Source organism: Odocoileus virginianus, chromosome 20, assembly GCF_023699985.2.
Source record: "Odocoileus virginianus isolate 20LAN1187 ecotype Illinois chromosome 20, Ovbor_1.2, whole genome shotgun sequence".
In the NCBI taxonomy this organism is placed as follows: Eukaryota; Metazoa; Chordata; class Mammalia; order Artiodactyla; family Cervidae; genus Odocoileus; species Odocoileus virginianus.
In genome coordinates this window covers 4,738,750-4,753,479 of record NC_069693.1, presented here as the reverse complement: position 1 = coordinate 4,753,479, position 14,730 = coordinate 4,738,750, and the positions used below count along the sequence as shown (strand labels likewise).

Here is a 14,730-nt window from a genome sequence, read left to right as displayed (position 1 = left end):
AGGCATTTTTGCTGAAAACAAACGTGTAACTGAACATCAAAAGATCACTGCTAATCACAAAAATCAGATACCTCAAGGTAATGATTTTAGTGCTTTTCTATGTATGGGAGGATGCAAAAGTCTGAGTCCATTGGAAATCATTCCTTAGATATGCATTTTAATAATCTAAGGCAAGTATTGCATTTTTCTCCATCCTGAGTTCTCCTCAGGGCACAGCAGCGGGGCAGGCTGCTGTGGCTGATGGCTTGATGGTGGGCAACATTATTTTGTTTGCACATTTCACCCAGAGCTGGGTCGGTCCTGTCCCCAGGTACCACATCGGCTACATCTGTCAGTCTCTCTCTTACTCAAAACTCTTCCTTGGATCCCTGGCTTGACCTCCAGCATCATCTCTCTCCATTCCTGAATCTTCCTTTTCCATCCTCTCTACCTCCTACTACTCCTGCTATAGGCAAAATCTAATAATGCCATTTAGAGAATTTCCTAAAGCTTAGAGCTGACCATAACCAAAAGACTCCTCTCTCCTTAATCCAACAGAAGAATTTGCAAGCTTCTCAACCTGATATTCCAGGTCAGAAGTCAGGAGACTTGGTAAAGGGACAAATAGTAAGTATTTAGGCTTTTCAAGCTGTATGGTTCCTATTGCATTTCCCAGCTTCTGCCCTCTGTTCACAACTATAAATCCCCCAAATGGTGCAAGAGACAGCCAAGGAGAATTCTGGAAGGTGGTAAGAAGAAGGCAAGTGGGCTTCAGTTCAGTTCAGTCGCTCAGTCATGTCTGACTGTGACCCCATGGTCTGCAGCATGCCAGGCTTCCCTGTCCATCACCAACTCCAGGAGCTTGCTCAAACTCATGTCCATCTAGTTGTTGATGCCATTCAATCATCTCATCCTCTGTCGTCCCCTTCTCCTCCTGCCTTCAACCTTTCCCAGCATCAGAGTCTTTTCCAATGAGTCAGTTCTTTTCATCAGGTGGCCAAAGTATTGGAGGTTCAGATTCAGCATCAGTCCTTCCAATGAATATTCAGAACTGATTTCCTTTAGGCTTGACTATTTGGATCTTCTTGCAGTGCAAGGGACTCTCAAGAGTCTTCTCCAACAACACAGTTCAAAAGCATCAATTCTTCGGCGCTCAGCTTTCTTTAGTAAGTATTTAGGCTTTTCAAGCTGTATGGGAATTCCTGTTGCCTTTCCCAGCTTCTGCCCTCTGTTCACAACTATAAACCCTAAGGATGATGCAAGAGACAACCAAGGAGAATTCTGGAAGGTGGTAAGAAGGCAAGTGGGCTTAGGACCCCAGGAATGGAGGAACAATACAGAGTCAGGGCACCTCAGTTCCCACAATGCAACCCACTTAGACCAACCACCATCTCTCGAACCCTGACTGAGAGACAGTCAAGGGTCATCGCCATATCGTCAGAGATGCACACACCCGTCCCATCCTCCAGGGACATCCTCTCTCCCTCCTCGGGGCTCCCACAGCCCGGTCCTCCCGGGTGGGTCAGCCCTGGCCACGCCCGACTCTGCAGCCCTCCCCCACCCGGCTGGTGCTCCCCCAGTGTCAGCCCCACCCCCTCCCCACCCCCCCAGGAAGCTCTGCTGGACCGGTGGCTGCAGGAGCAGCAACTGGCTCAACCAGCAGAGGGCCAACCCGAGCAGAGGCCAGGTCAGCACGCCGGAAGAAAGAGCCCGCTGGGATCAGCGCCAGGGCAGAGGGGAGAAGAGGTTTCCTGGGGTTACCACACCGTTCCTTCCCTTTTCTCCTCCCGACCTCAGAGGGGTCCCATCCTGCCGGCGGACCACTGGCCACTGTGTGCACAGAGCACTCCATGGGTTGATTCTTCCAGGAGGCCCCGTGGGTTCACTCGCTAGGGCTGCTTCAAGGAAGTTCCATTGGCTGGCAGGTTTAAAGAGCAGAAATTCATTTGCTCAGGAATCTGGAGGCTGGAAGTCTGAGATCAAGGTGTCCGCGGGGCTGGCTCCTTATTTTTTCTTCATTTTTACATTTTAAAAAATTACCTTATTTTCGACTGTGTTGGGTCTTTGTTGCCGCCGTCTCAGCTTTCTCCAGTTGCAGCTACTCTTCATTGCAGGGCACAGGCTACTCAATGTCGTGGCTTCTCTTGTTGAGGGGCACAGGCTCGAGGCCCACGGGCTTCGGTAGTTGCAGCTCCAGGGCTCTAGAGCGCAGAGTCAGTAGTCGCGGTGCACGGGCTTATTTGCGGTGCACGGGCTTATTTGCGCTGCAGCATGTGGGATCTTCCTGAGCCAAGGATTGAACCCGTGTCCCCTGCGTTGGCTTCTTAACCACTGGAACACCAAGGAAGTCCCTAAGTTTTAAAACAATTTTTAATTATAGTTGCTTTACAATGTTGTCTTATTACTGCTGTACGGCAAAGTGATTCAGTTATTCATATATGTATACAGCCTTCTGTGGCCTCTCTTCTTGGCTTGTAGACAGTCGTCTTCTCCCCATGTCTCCACATGGTAGCTTCTTAGTGTGTGTCTCTGTCCTAACCACTTCTTCTTCCATGTACACTGGTCCTATGAGGGCCAACCTCAATGACCTTATGTTACCTTAATAACCTCACATGTACAGTTGTGAGAGCTGGACTGAGTGCCAAAGGATTGATGCCTTTGCACTGTGGTGCTGGAGAAGACTCCTGAAAGTCCCTTGGATAGCGAAGAGATCAAACCAGTCTATCTTAAGGAAAATCAACACTGAATACTCATTGGAAGGACTGATGCTGAAGCTGAAGCTCCAGTAATTTGGTCATCTGATTCGAACACTGGAAAAGTCCCTAATGCTGGGAAAGATAGAGCGCAGAAGGAGAAGAGGGTGTCAGAGGATGACATGGTTGAATGGTATCACTGATTCAATGGGCATGAACTCGGGCAAACTTTGGGAGATGGTGAAGGACAGAGAGGCCTGGCCTGCTGCAGTCCATGGTGCTGCAAAAGGTTGGACACGACTGGGCAACTGAAAGATAAAAACAACCTCTTTAAAGGCCCCATCTCCAAATGCAATCACATTTAGAGGCACTGGGGGTTAGGATTTGCAGGTATGAAATTTTGGTGGGGGTGATACAGTTCAGCCCCAACATCCCATGAACAACGGGGATGCAATTCTGCACAGAATGGTTAAGCCCCTTCCCAAGGTGGCACAGCATGCATTAGGGAGCTAGGCTCGGCCCAGAGCCATCTGACTGCAGAGTGTGTGCCCCGTACCCCCTCTTTGGAGGCCTCAGATGAGACTTTGGTATCTTAGGTATCAAAGATACCACTGACCACCAGGAGCTTCTCACTGAAGGAGGGACTCAGAGAATGGGCAGAGCCAGACATGTGACCTGCAAGACGGCCACACCAGAGTCTGTAGAAAATGCCCAGGACGAGGGTTGAACATTATTATTCCTGCACGTGACAGATGAAAAAGCTGAGGCTTGGAGGCGGAGAAGGGCAGACCCACCTGCCCCCAAAGGCTGTCATCTTGCTCTCAGTGTCTGGCTCCCAGGCCTGGCGTGTGCAGTCAACACCAGGGGGGCCAGGGCAGGCGGCTGTCACTAGGTCAAGAAGCCCCATGCTCCCCTGGGATCATTTTTTAATGGCACCTTCATTCTGGTCCCACCCACTCTGGCCATTTACACCTGGGAACTCACCTTCTAACTGCACAGAGCATTCGAGTTTTTCCTCCAAACACCGAGCTGGCTACCCCCAGCTCATACTGTATCAACGGGACCTGGGGCGTCAAAGAAGTTCTCCAGGATGAGACAAAGCCTGTCCTGTTCTTCCTTGGACTCCAGTCCCTGAAAGCAGAGATGCTCATGTGTGCCGTTGTCACGTTCATCTCAGTAACTAATTACCACCTCCTTCATCCGGAGTGGGGGGACCCATCCCCATCTTTCATGCCTGGAGCTTCCCCGGCTGCCCCTCCTGCCTCCCATACTTGGCGGGGACTGACCGGCCTGACTTCCAGCTGTGGACAGAGGTGCAGGGGGGTCGGGTGGAGGACAGGGAGCCGGGAGCCTCCCCTGGGCAGTGCTCGCTGCTTGTGATCCCCGGCGGGCCTCATGTGGACGGTTCCTCTCCAGGATTCCCGTGCTCCGGCAGCCTGTGGGTGCCGAGTTCCTCTTTTGTGGTCTGTCATTTTCTGACCTCAGCCCTGGGCTTCCCGTTGGGGCTTCCTCTAAATCCTGTGACACCAAGGCCCCAAGACTGTCACCCCAAAGATGCTGCTGCTGCCGCTGCTGCTGTTGCTGCTGTGGGTAGGTGAGCAGGGCGGGGGCTCGACTGATCCTCATCTCGCCGCAGGGTCCCTGGCTCAGGATCCGAAATACTGGCTGAAGGTGCAGCCGTCCGTGTCGGTGCAGGAGGGCCTGTGTGTCCATGTGTCCTGCTCCGTCTTCTATCCCCAGGAAGACTGGCGGGACTCTGACCCAGCTCACGGCTACTGGTTCCGGGAAAGGGCAGATTCCCCTGAAGATCCAGCAGTGGCCACAAACAACCCAGAACGTGCGGTGGCCGATGAGACCCGGGGCCGATTCCTCCTTGTTGGAGACCCCCGGGCCTACAATTGCTCCCTGGACATCAGAGACGCCCAGAGGAGGGACGCGGGGAAATACATCTTTAGGTTGGAGAGAGGGCCTACTGTGAGATATAGTTATGCAATGAATCTGCTCTCCGTTCATGTGACAGGTAAGGATGGGGTCAAGGGGAGGACACACATACAGGGGTACTGAGGGTTCCCAGGGCAGGGTGGGAGGGGAACCCTGCCTTCTCATCCTGGGGGGGGGGGGCCCAGGGATACAAGATGCTGGGGAACAGATGCTCTGAGGGGCACACAGGGGTCCCCGCTCCAGTCCTGGGTCTGCTCTCTCCAGCTCTGACAGACACACCTGACATCCACGTCCAGGGGACCCTAGCATCCGGCCGCCCCACCAACTTCACCTGTGCGGTGCCATGGGCCTGTGACAGGGGGACGCCCCCCACCTTCTCCTGGACTGGGGTCGCCTTCACCTCCCTGCACCCCGAGAGTCCCCTCTCCTCAGTGCTCACCCTCACCCCGAGGCCCCAGGACCACGGCACCAACCTCACGTGTCATGTGAACTTTTCCAGAGCTGGTGTGAGCACAGAGGTGACCATCAAGCTCAATGTGTCCTGTAAGTGGGGGGCCAAGAGTCTGGGTCCCCAACAGTGTCGGGGAGAGGGAGGCAGGGCCTGGGCTGCTGGAACTGGGGAGGATGGAAAAGGACACCCCACTCCACTTGCTTTCCATTTCTGATGTTTCTGGGAGGAAGGGCCTATGTTCCTACCCCTGAAAAGGGACAGTTATGTCTGTCTGTCCAGATGCACCCCAGGAGCTGACCATCAGAGTGTACCAGAAAGAAGGCGCAGGTATACGTCAAAACCTTTCTTCTTGGGGCAGTGACGGAAGTGGGGTCTGTCTCTGACCTTCCAAGCAGATCTGGGGTTCAGGACTCAGATGGAAAGTGTGGGAACAGCAGGGGTGGGAAGCCCCCCACACTGGCTCATGGGCTTACGAACTGGCCTCGCCCTTCCGCTGACCCTGTTCTCATGGATGTTGCCCGGCCTCTTCCTCACCTAATGGACATAACTGTCCCCACTGTCTGGGCTATATCTTCCTCCCAAATCCTGCCTTCTCTCTCCTTAGGGGTTCGCTCTCACTGGTTGGCAAGAGCCAGCTGTGCAACTGTGTCCATCTTTTCCCACTTCTGGGTTCAGTGGCTTCAAATGAGGCGTTTGAAATTGGCCACGATGGGAGTTTTTACACAGAGGAAATCGACAGTGCTCTGAACCAGGCCAATATGAGCCACTAAGCAATGGAAGAGACAGACAGAGAGACAGACAGCGAGGCTAGCTTTCTCTCTGTCTTGCCAGGACCCGAAACTCTGGACAAAAGCCAGTCTCTTTCAGTCCAGGAGGGCCAGTCCCTGCGCCTGGACTGTGTTCCTGACAGCAACCCTCCTGCTATGATCAGCTGGACCCGAGGGAGCCTGACCCTGAGCCCCTCAAATTCCTCGAACCCTGGGGTCCTCGAGCTGCCCCGGGTGGAACTGAGGGACCATGGGTTATATGTCTGCCGAGCTCAGCATCCACTGGGCTCCAAGGAAGCGTCTCTGAGCCTCGTTGTGAGAAGTAAGTTGGACACACCCGGGGGAAGGAGGCCGGGGCTCCAGGGAGGGGAGAGGCGCCCCTGATCCCTCCCATGTCTCCCCACAGCCCCACCGCAGCTTCTGGGCCCCTCCTGCTCCCAGGAGGACGAGGGTCTGAGCTGCAGCTGCTCCTCCCAAGCCTGGCCGGCCCCCTCCCTGCGCTGGCGGCTGGGCGAGGGGCTGCTGGAGGGGAACTTCAGCAACGCCTCCTTGGAGGTCGCCTCCAGCTCTGCCGGGCTCTGGGCTAATAGCTCCCTGAGCCTCCGCGAGGGGCTCAGCTCCAGCCTCAGACTCAGCTGCGAGGCCCAGAATGCCCACGGGAAACAGAACGTGAAGATCCTGCTGCTGCCAGGTCTGGGGAAAGGGGAAGCCGTGCATCTGGGTCCTAGAAGACATGGAGAGGAAGAGAAATGGGCGTGATTCTGGGCTAAAGGGGACTAGCATTCAGGGTCCTCTGTGGGGTGGCTGGGGAGGGGGGCACAGGAGGCTGCAGTCGTATTAAAGGATGGTGGACACAGCGCCGAGTCCTGGGGAAAAGTGGGCAAACTCGTGGGTCATGGATGGGAGAAGGCTGGGGGCTCAGGCGCCTGCTTGAGGGGGCTGGAGGTCACCCCAGGTCTCATATCTGCAGGGAGACCAGGACCCAGGACCAGCGTGGTTTGGGGGGCCGTCGGGGGAGCTGGTGTCACAGCCCTGCTTGCTCTCTGTCTCATCTTTGTGTGAGTGGAGGCCTCCACTGGGGACCACTATGGGGGTGGGTGCAAGGGGCGGACGAGGGGCGCAAAGACTCCAAGAATCTTCAAAACTCAAAGCTCAGGACTCCCCTGGTGGTCCAGTGGTTAAGAATCCGCCTGCCAGTGCAGGGAACACGGGTTCGATCCCTGGTACGGGAGGATCCTACATGCCGTGGGACAACTAGGCCCGTGTGCCACAACTACTGAGGCTCACTTGCCTAGAGCCCCGTGCTCTTCGACTGGAGAAGCCACTGCAGTGAGAAGCCCATGCAGGGCACCTAGAGAGTAGCCCCCACTGGCCCCAACTAGAGAAAGCCCCTAGGCAGCAAGGAAGACCAGCACAACCAAAAAATAAACATTAGTTAATTAAAAACAAAACAAAACACCTCAAAGCCCAGAGTTGAGGGCACTGGTGGAGTGATGAAGCCGAAAAGGAGGTGGCTCGCTTAAGTGGCAGCGGGAATGTAGCCTCCTGACATCTTGGTCCAGTGTGGACTGTCCTGGAGGAGGGAGCTTGCTTTCTGGTCACGGTCTCTGCAGCTGGCCACCGGCCTGAGCTCAGGAAGTCCCCCTGGACTCCCTAGAGGAGCCCCCTTAAGGGTCCTGGTCTCTTTTTTCAGGGTGAAGGTCTACAGGAAGCAGCCCTTGGAGAGAGCGAAGATCTACAGGAAGAAGTCGGCGGAGAGAGCGCCGAGCCAAGATGGCGACCGCCCAGCGTCGAGTCCCGCGTCCCGGGTGAGTGACGTGGGCGGCTCTCCGTCCAGTGTCTCCACCGGACCCCTCTGCCCACACAGGGGGCACGGCAGCCTACTCAGCGCCTCAGAAAAGCGCGTTCTTCCCCGCGCCCCTCTCCAGGTTTGCTTTTCCTCTCGAGTTTCTTGTTGCCCTCAAATCACCCTCTCCTCTTTCCGCCACTCCCCGGAGCCTAGAATTCACCAAGTCCTGTCCATCTTCCGTTTAGCAAAGCTCTTCTCCTTTTGGCCCCTTCCCTGCTGAGTCCTCACTCTCTCGGGGTCACTGGCTCCCCGTCTCCTCCCCCAATAAGCTCTCAGCAAGAAGTTCCCCAAACAGCTTTTCTTTGTGGTCACCCTGTGCTTGCCCCCTACAGTCTAGATCCAACAGAAATACGATGTGAGCCATGAGCATAACTTAAAACCTACCCATGTTAAAAAAAAAAAGGAGAAAGGAACGTGAGATCGGCTTTTATATAATATTTTGCTTAACTGAATGTAGCCAAAGTATTATCATTTCAAACATCATGTCATCAATAGGCAACATAAACGTACAAATTATTAATATTAACTGGATATTTTCTTTCTCTTTCTCTCATCCTTCCTTCCTTTTTCTTTCTTTCTCTTTCTCTCTTCCTTTCCTTCCTTCCCCTTTCTTTCCCTATCTCTTTCTCCCTTCCTTCTTTCCTTCCTCTGCCCGCCCCCCACCCCGCTTTCTTTCTCTCTTTTTCTTTCTTTCTACAAAGACTTTGACCTCCAGTATTCATTTTTGACCTCCCAACACATTTTTGTCTGATTCACTACATTTCTTGGGTTCAAGAGCCACACATGGCTAGGGGCTCCTGTATTGGACAGCACAGGCCGAAGGAATCAAGCCCAGATTCTTCAGTCTGGTGTTCTGTAATCTGCCCCTGCCCAGTTCTCCCGCCAGCATCCTGTCCCTCCCCACAAATGAGCTTATTGTGTTCTATGATATTATTATCTATAATAAGAAATATTTATTTGATCTTTATCCCCTATTCCTGGCACAGAACTCCTGGAATGCTTGAACCTTGCAGTGATGGGAGTGTTAAAGGGGTCTCTTGTTATTTTTATGGGGTGACTTTTGGAAAGTACCTAAGGATAAGGCCTGGTTGCTAGGAGAACCAAACAGAGGGGATTGGAACTTTCAGTCCCACCCCCTGACCTCCAGGGATGGAAGAGGCACTGGAGGATTTCAGTCACCAAAGGCCAATGGTTTAGTCAGTCATGTCTGTGGAGTGAAGCCTCTCTAAAACCCTCAAAGGATGGGGTTTAGAGAGCTTCTGGGTTGGCGAACAAGTGGAGATTTGAGCAGGACAAAGTAATTGGAGAAGGCATAGAAACTGTCCTTTCCCTATACCTCGCCCTCAGCATCTCTTCCATCTGGCTGTTTCTTAGTTAATTTGTCCAGTCGCTCAGTTGTGATCAACTCTTTGGACCCCGTGGACTGCAGCAGGCCAGGCTTCCCTGTCCTTCACTGTCTCCCTGAGTTTGCTCAAACCCATGTCCATTGAGTTGGTAATGCCATCCAACCATCTCATCCTCTTGTTGCCCCCTTCTCCTCCTGCCCTCAATCCTTCCCAGCATTGGGGTCTACATAAGTTCATTTGTATCATTTTTTTTTTAGATTTTACATATAAGTGATAGCATATGTTTGTCTGTTCAACTTAGTTCACTTAGTATGATAACCTCTAGGCCCATCCATGTTGCCACAAATGGCTTTATTTCATTCTTTTCTTTAAAAATGTATTTTTGTTGAAGTATAGTTGATTTACAACGCTATGTTAATTTCTGCTGTACATCAAAGTGATTCAGTTATGCATACATATATAAATATATATACATTCTGTATCCTATTTCTTCCCGTTATGGTTTGTCAAGGTAATTGAAAATAGTTCCTGTGCTACACAGTAGGCCCTGTTGTTTATCCATCCTATATATAATAGTTTGCATCCACTAATCCCAAACTCCCAATCCATCCTGCCCTCACCCCACCCCCCTCCTTGGCAATCACAAATCTGTTCTCTGTGTCTGTGAGTCTGTTTCTGTTTTATCTCATTCTTTTTTAAGTGTCATGCCAATTGATGTCGTCTAAATATTCCCCTGCCCTACACCAGGCAGACTGTCGTCACACTTCCCTATGGTAACCACAGGCCTGTCCCCCCAACACCGTGAGCTCCTGGAGGGCAGTGCAGGTCTCCTGCAGACCTCTGTGACTCTTGCCCACAGCACCCTGCTTCTGTCCATCAAAACACAATTTGCAATTTGATAAGTTTTGAGTGTGTGACAAGTTCATACTGTCTCCTTGTCCTGATAGACATTCCAAGGTCGGGGACCTTGTCTGTGGAAGAATCACTTCACTTTGCTCCCTCTATTTTCCTATCTGTAAAATGGGGATAACATTTATGTCACCCATGGAGGGAGGTTGTAAGGATTCAGTGAGATGAATAATAAGAACAGACCATTATGATTAAAGGTATGAATGAATAAAGGCGTGACTGAATGAGCAAATCCTCAGGAAATGGGTGTGAAAATGGATAAGTGAATAAATGCCCTCCTCAAGCCCTGGGTTCCCTTCTCCAGACCTCAAAGGCCAGCTCAAGTCATTCTGTCTTCTCACTCAGGGTCACGTCAATAAATCCTGGTCAGACAGCCCCTTGGACCACCAGACCCCATTTCTGGCTGCTTCCACCTCAGAGAAGGAACAAGAGCTCCATTATGCAAACCTCAGTTTCCACAGACCAGAGACCCACAACTTTCAGGTCCAGGACACCACCGAGTACTCAGAGATCAAGATTGGGAAGTGAGAGGACCCTGCCTCCACCCCCAGAAAATGCACCTCTGAGGGAAATGTGTGTCAGATACTGATTCTTGAAGACTTGGCTGCCTGCTGAGCGCAAAGCTTATAAGTGAGAAGGTGAAGTTCCTTGGAGTGGTTGAAGGTCACAGAGAATCCTGGATTCACATCCAGGCTTGGGGAATGCTAAGGGTGTTATGTCAAGCAAGTCAAAAGAGTTTACCTCTCTGTGCCTCAGTTTCCTCCTCTGTAAAGTGAGGATAATATTCCTCAGTTCAGTTCAGTTCAGTCACTTAGTTGTGTCCAGTTCTTTTTGACCCCATGGACTGCAGCATGCCAGGCTTCCCTGTCCATCACCAACTCCCAGAGCTTGCTCAAACTCATGTCCATTGAGTTGGTGATGCCATACAACCGTCTCATCCTCTGTTGTCCCCTTCTCCTCCCACCTTCAGTCATTCCCAGCATCAAGGTCTTTTCCAGTGAGTCAGTTCTTTGCATCAGGTGGCCAAAGTATTGGAGTTTCAGCTTCAGCATCGCTCCTTCCAAAGAATATTTAGGACTGATTTCCTTTAGGATGGACTGGTTGGATCTCCTTGCAGTCCAAGGGACTCTCAAGAGTCTTCTCCAACACCACAGTTCAAAAGCATCAGTTCTTCTGCTCTCAGCTTTCTTTATGCAAGCATGCACTGTGGGATATGACTGACGTGACTTAGCACACACACACACATGCAGTGTGGCTGCTGTTAACCATATTTGTGATACGTTACCTCAGAGTGGAGGGAGATGTCAACTTTTGATTCTACCACATACTTCTATTTTGCCTGACTAGTTTTTGACTATTCTTAACAACATGTATTATTTTAATTTTTTGTTTTTCTTTTCTGGTGGGGTGTGACATGTCTTATTTTTTTTTTAAAGTAAATCTAAATGTAATTCTCTGGGTGGAGAAGATACTTCCCAATACATGTATCTAACAAAGGACCCTAGAGTATATAAAGAATATGTATTTTAAAATAATAAAAAAATTAAACAATACATTTTAAAAAAAATTAGAGGAATATATAGAGAGCTTCAACAAATCAATAAGAAAAAGTCAGACAAGCAAATAGAAAGGTAAGATAGTCAAATGGCCAACAAGCATACAGAAATGTATTCAGCTTTTCTAGCTGTTGGGGAATACAAATGAAAATCGCAGTGGTATGCCAGTTGCGCAGTGACCTTGGCTAAGATAATAAAAATAATATCAAGGAAATTGAGTGTTGAGGATACTACACGAAGTGAAATAAGCCAGTTGTACAGAAAGACAAATGCTGCATGATTCCAGCTATAGGAAGTATTCAAAGAAATTAAACTATGAAACAGAAAGTAGAGCAGTCCTGGAGCATACTCAGAGGTTGGGGAGATAGGAAGTTACTATTCAATAGGTGTAGAGTTTCATTTTTGCAAGATGAAAATATTCTTAGAGATTTGATGGCCAACAAGATGCATATAATAAACACTGCTGTATCGTGCACTTATAAATGGTTAAGATGGTAAATTTTATATCATTTTTTTACCACAGTTTTTAAAGAAAAGCATTATAAACTGGATACCAGGGGCTGGGCGCTGGAGGAGTCAGTGGACAGTCAATGTTTAATGGGTACAGAATCCCAGTTTCAGATGATGAAAAAGTTCTAGAAATGGACAATGCCGATGGTTACACAACTTGAATATGTTTAATACCATTTAATTGCACACTTGAAAATGGTTAAATCGGTAAATTTTATATCATGGGTAATTCATCACAGTAAAAAATGCTTTCTTAAAGAATATCCAGTGTTGGGACTTCCTTGGTGGTCCAGTGTTTAAAACTTTATGTTTCCAATACAGGGGGCACAAATTCAATCCTAGCTGGGGAACTAAGACTCCACATGTCTCAAGGCATGGCCCAAAAATAAATAACATTTAAAAGAAAAGAAAAAAAAAATAGCAAGTGTTGGTGATGATGTGGAGCAATTGGAACTCTCCCAAAGTGCTGGTAGGAGTGAGTATAAGTACGACCAACTTCAGAAAATGCTTGTCACTCTGTTCTAACACTGAGCACACGAGACAACCATTCAACTCCCAAGTATGCATCCAACAGAAGCGTGTATGCATGTTCACCAAATGTATCCAAAAGCTTTCACAACAGTGCTGGTTGTAATGGCTGAAAAAATGGAACCTGCCCAAATGCCCATCAACAGTAAGACAGGTGACAGACAACAAGATCCTACTGTATAGCACAGGGAACTGTATTCAGTGTTCTGGGGTGAATCATTATGGAAAAGAATATAAAAAAGAATGTACAGAGATGTATAACTGAGTCACTTTACTGTACCAGAAATGATCACAACATTGTAAATCAATTGTATTTCAAAAAAACAAAAAACGTTTAAGACAGGCGACAACAAGGTCCTATTGTATAGCACAGGGAACCATATTCAGTTTCTTGTAATAACCCACAGTGGAAAAGAATATGGAAAATAATATGAAAAAGAATGTTGTCCTTGTTTAGCTGCTCAGTCGTGTCTGACTCTTTTGTGACCCTTTGGACTGTAGCACGCCAAGCTCCTCTGTCCATGGGGATTCTCCAGGCAAGAATACTGGAGTGGGTTGCTGTTTCCTTTTCCAGGGGATATTCTTGACCCAGGGATCGAACCCAGGTCTTCTGCATTGTCAGGCAGATTCTTTACCACTGAGCCTAGGGAAGACATTAAAAAGAATATACGGCTGAATCACTGCTGTGCAGAAACAGACTCAGATATAGAGACCAGATCTGTGGTTTTCAAGAGTGCAGGGAGAGGGATGGATAGGGAGTTTGGGATTAGCAGATGCAAACTATTATATATAGAATGGATAAACACGCTACTGTGTAGCAAGGGAACTATACTCAACATCTTGTAATAAACCATCAGTTCAGTTCAGTTCAGTGGCTCAGTCGTGTCCGACTCTTTGAGATCCCATGAATTGCAGCAGGCCAGGCCTCCCTGTCCATCACCAACTCCCAGAGGTTACTCAAACTCATGTCCCTCGAGTCCATGATGGAAAACAAAAAAATTGTAAGTGCCTCCCTAATGGTTAAAAGAAAAAGAAAAATCCAAATATATATTGGTGGATGACTGGGTAAACAAAATATGACCAATCCGTACAATGGCACCGACCCACTCCAGTGTTCTTGCCTGGAGAATCCCACGGGCTGAGGAGCCTCGCAGGCTACAGCTCCTGGGGCCGCAAAGAGTCAGACACAATGGATGGACTAGGCAGTACAATGGTGCATCATTCAGCAGTAGAAGCACAGATCCACACTACATCATGGATGAACCTCAAACATGCTAAATGAAAGACACCAGACGCAAATGGTCACATATTGTATGATTCCCATTTATAGGAAACATCCAGGGTATTTACCTCCACAGAGACAGGAAGCTGATGAGGGGCTGCCAGGAGCTTTGGGAAAGAGGACTCTTGAAGAGTCCCTTGAACTGCAAGGAGATCCAACCAGTCCATCCTAAAGGAAATCAACTCTGAATATTCATTAGAAGGACTGATGCTGAAGCTGAAGCTCCAAGACTTTGGTCACCCGATGCGAAGAGCCGACTCATTGGAGAAGACCCTGATGCTGGGAAAGATTGAGGGCAGGAGGAGAAGGGGGCGACAGAGGATGAGATGGTTGGATGGTGTCACCGACTCATTGAACATGAGTTTGAGCAAGGTCCGTGAGATAGTGAAGGCCAGGGGAGCCTGGCGTGCTGCAGTCCATGGGGTCACAAAGAGTGTGAGACAGCTGAACGACTGAACACCAAACAACAACAAGGGGTTTCAGGAAGGAGGAAATGGAGAGTAACTGTTTAATGGGTACAGAGCTGCTTTTTGCGGTGATGGAAAATGTTTCAAAACTAGATAGAGGTACTGGCTACACAGCATTGTGCATATACTAAATGCCACTAAACTGTTCATTTAAAAATGGTTAATTTGATAAAAATTAGATAAAACACAAGGGGATTTCACTGGTGGTCCAGTGCTTAAAACTCTCACAGCCAAGGCAGGGATGAGGGTTCCATCCCTGGTTGGGGAACTAAGATCCCGCACACTCTGCGGCAAAACCAAAAGATAAAAAGTAGTTTATTGGTTAATTTTATGTCATGAGGATTTCGTCTTCATTGAAAGAATAATAATTGAAGCTCAAAGTCATTCCGCCAGGATTCAAGCACCTCTTTCACCACTTAAGCTCTTGCTACTGTCACTTGCTCCTGCCTCAA

General features: G+C 49.3%; 1 protein-coding gene across 3 annotated transcripts; it reads left to right on the top strand.

Moving 5' to 3' along the window:
* The first annotated feature begins 4,152 nt into the window (after positions 1-4,152).
* On the top strand, positions 4,153-12,262 carry LOC110135441 (sialic acid-binding Ig-like lectin 13). Of its 3 annotated transcripts, XM_020890486.2 has the most exons (9): positions 4,165-4,262; positions 4,413-4,692; positions 4,878-5,156; positions 5,344-5,391; positions 5,896-6,153; positions 6,238-6,522; positions 6,802-6,889; positions 7,525-7,639; positions 10,281-12,262. In XM_020890486.2, the coding sequence occupies exons 1-9, from the start codon at positions 4,227-4,229 to the stop codon at positions 10,461-10,463; spliced, it is 1,572 nt and encodes a 523-aa protein (XP_020746145.2). In that variant the 5' UTR covers positions 4,165-4,226; the 3' UTR covers positions 10,464-12,262. The 3 variants fall into 3 exon arrangements, with proteins under 3 accessions (XP_070306499.1, XP_020746144.2, XP_020746145.2); XM_070450398.1 differs by having other exon boundaries at positions 4,153-4,692; positions 5,932-6,153; XM_020890485.2 differs by having other exon boundaries at positions 4,156-4,692.
* The last annotated feature ends 2,468 nt before the right edge of the window (positions 12,263-14,730 follow it).

Coding starts and splice junctions, on each gene's coding strand:
- LOC110135441 (XM_020890485.2), top strand. CDS start 4,227: ATGCTGCTGCTGCCGCTGCTGCTGTTGCTGCTGTGGGTAGGTGAGCAG. Junction 4,693..4,877: donor GCTCTCCGTTCATGTGACAG/GTAAGGATGGGG, acceptor TGCTCTCTCCAG/CTCTGACAGACACACCTGAC. Junction 6,154..6,237: donor TCTGAGCCTCGTTGTGAGAA/GTAAGTTGGACA, acceptor GTCTCCCCACAG/CCCCACCGCAGCTTCTGGGC.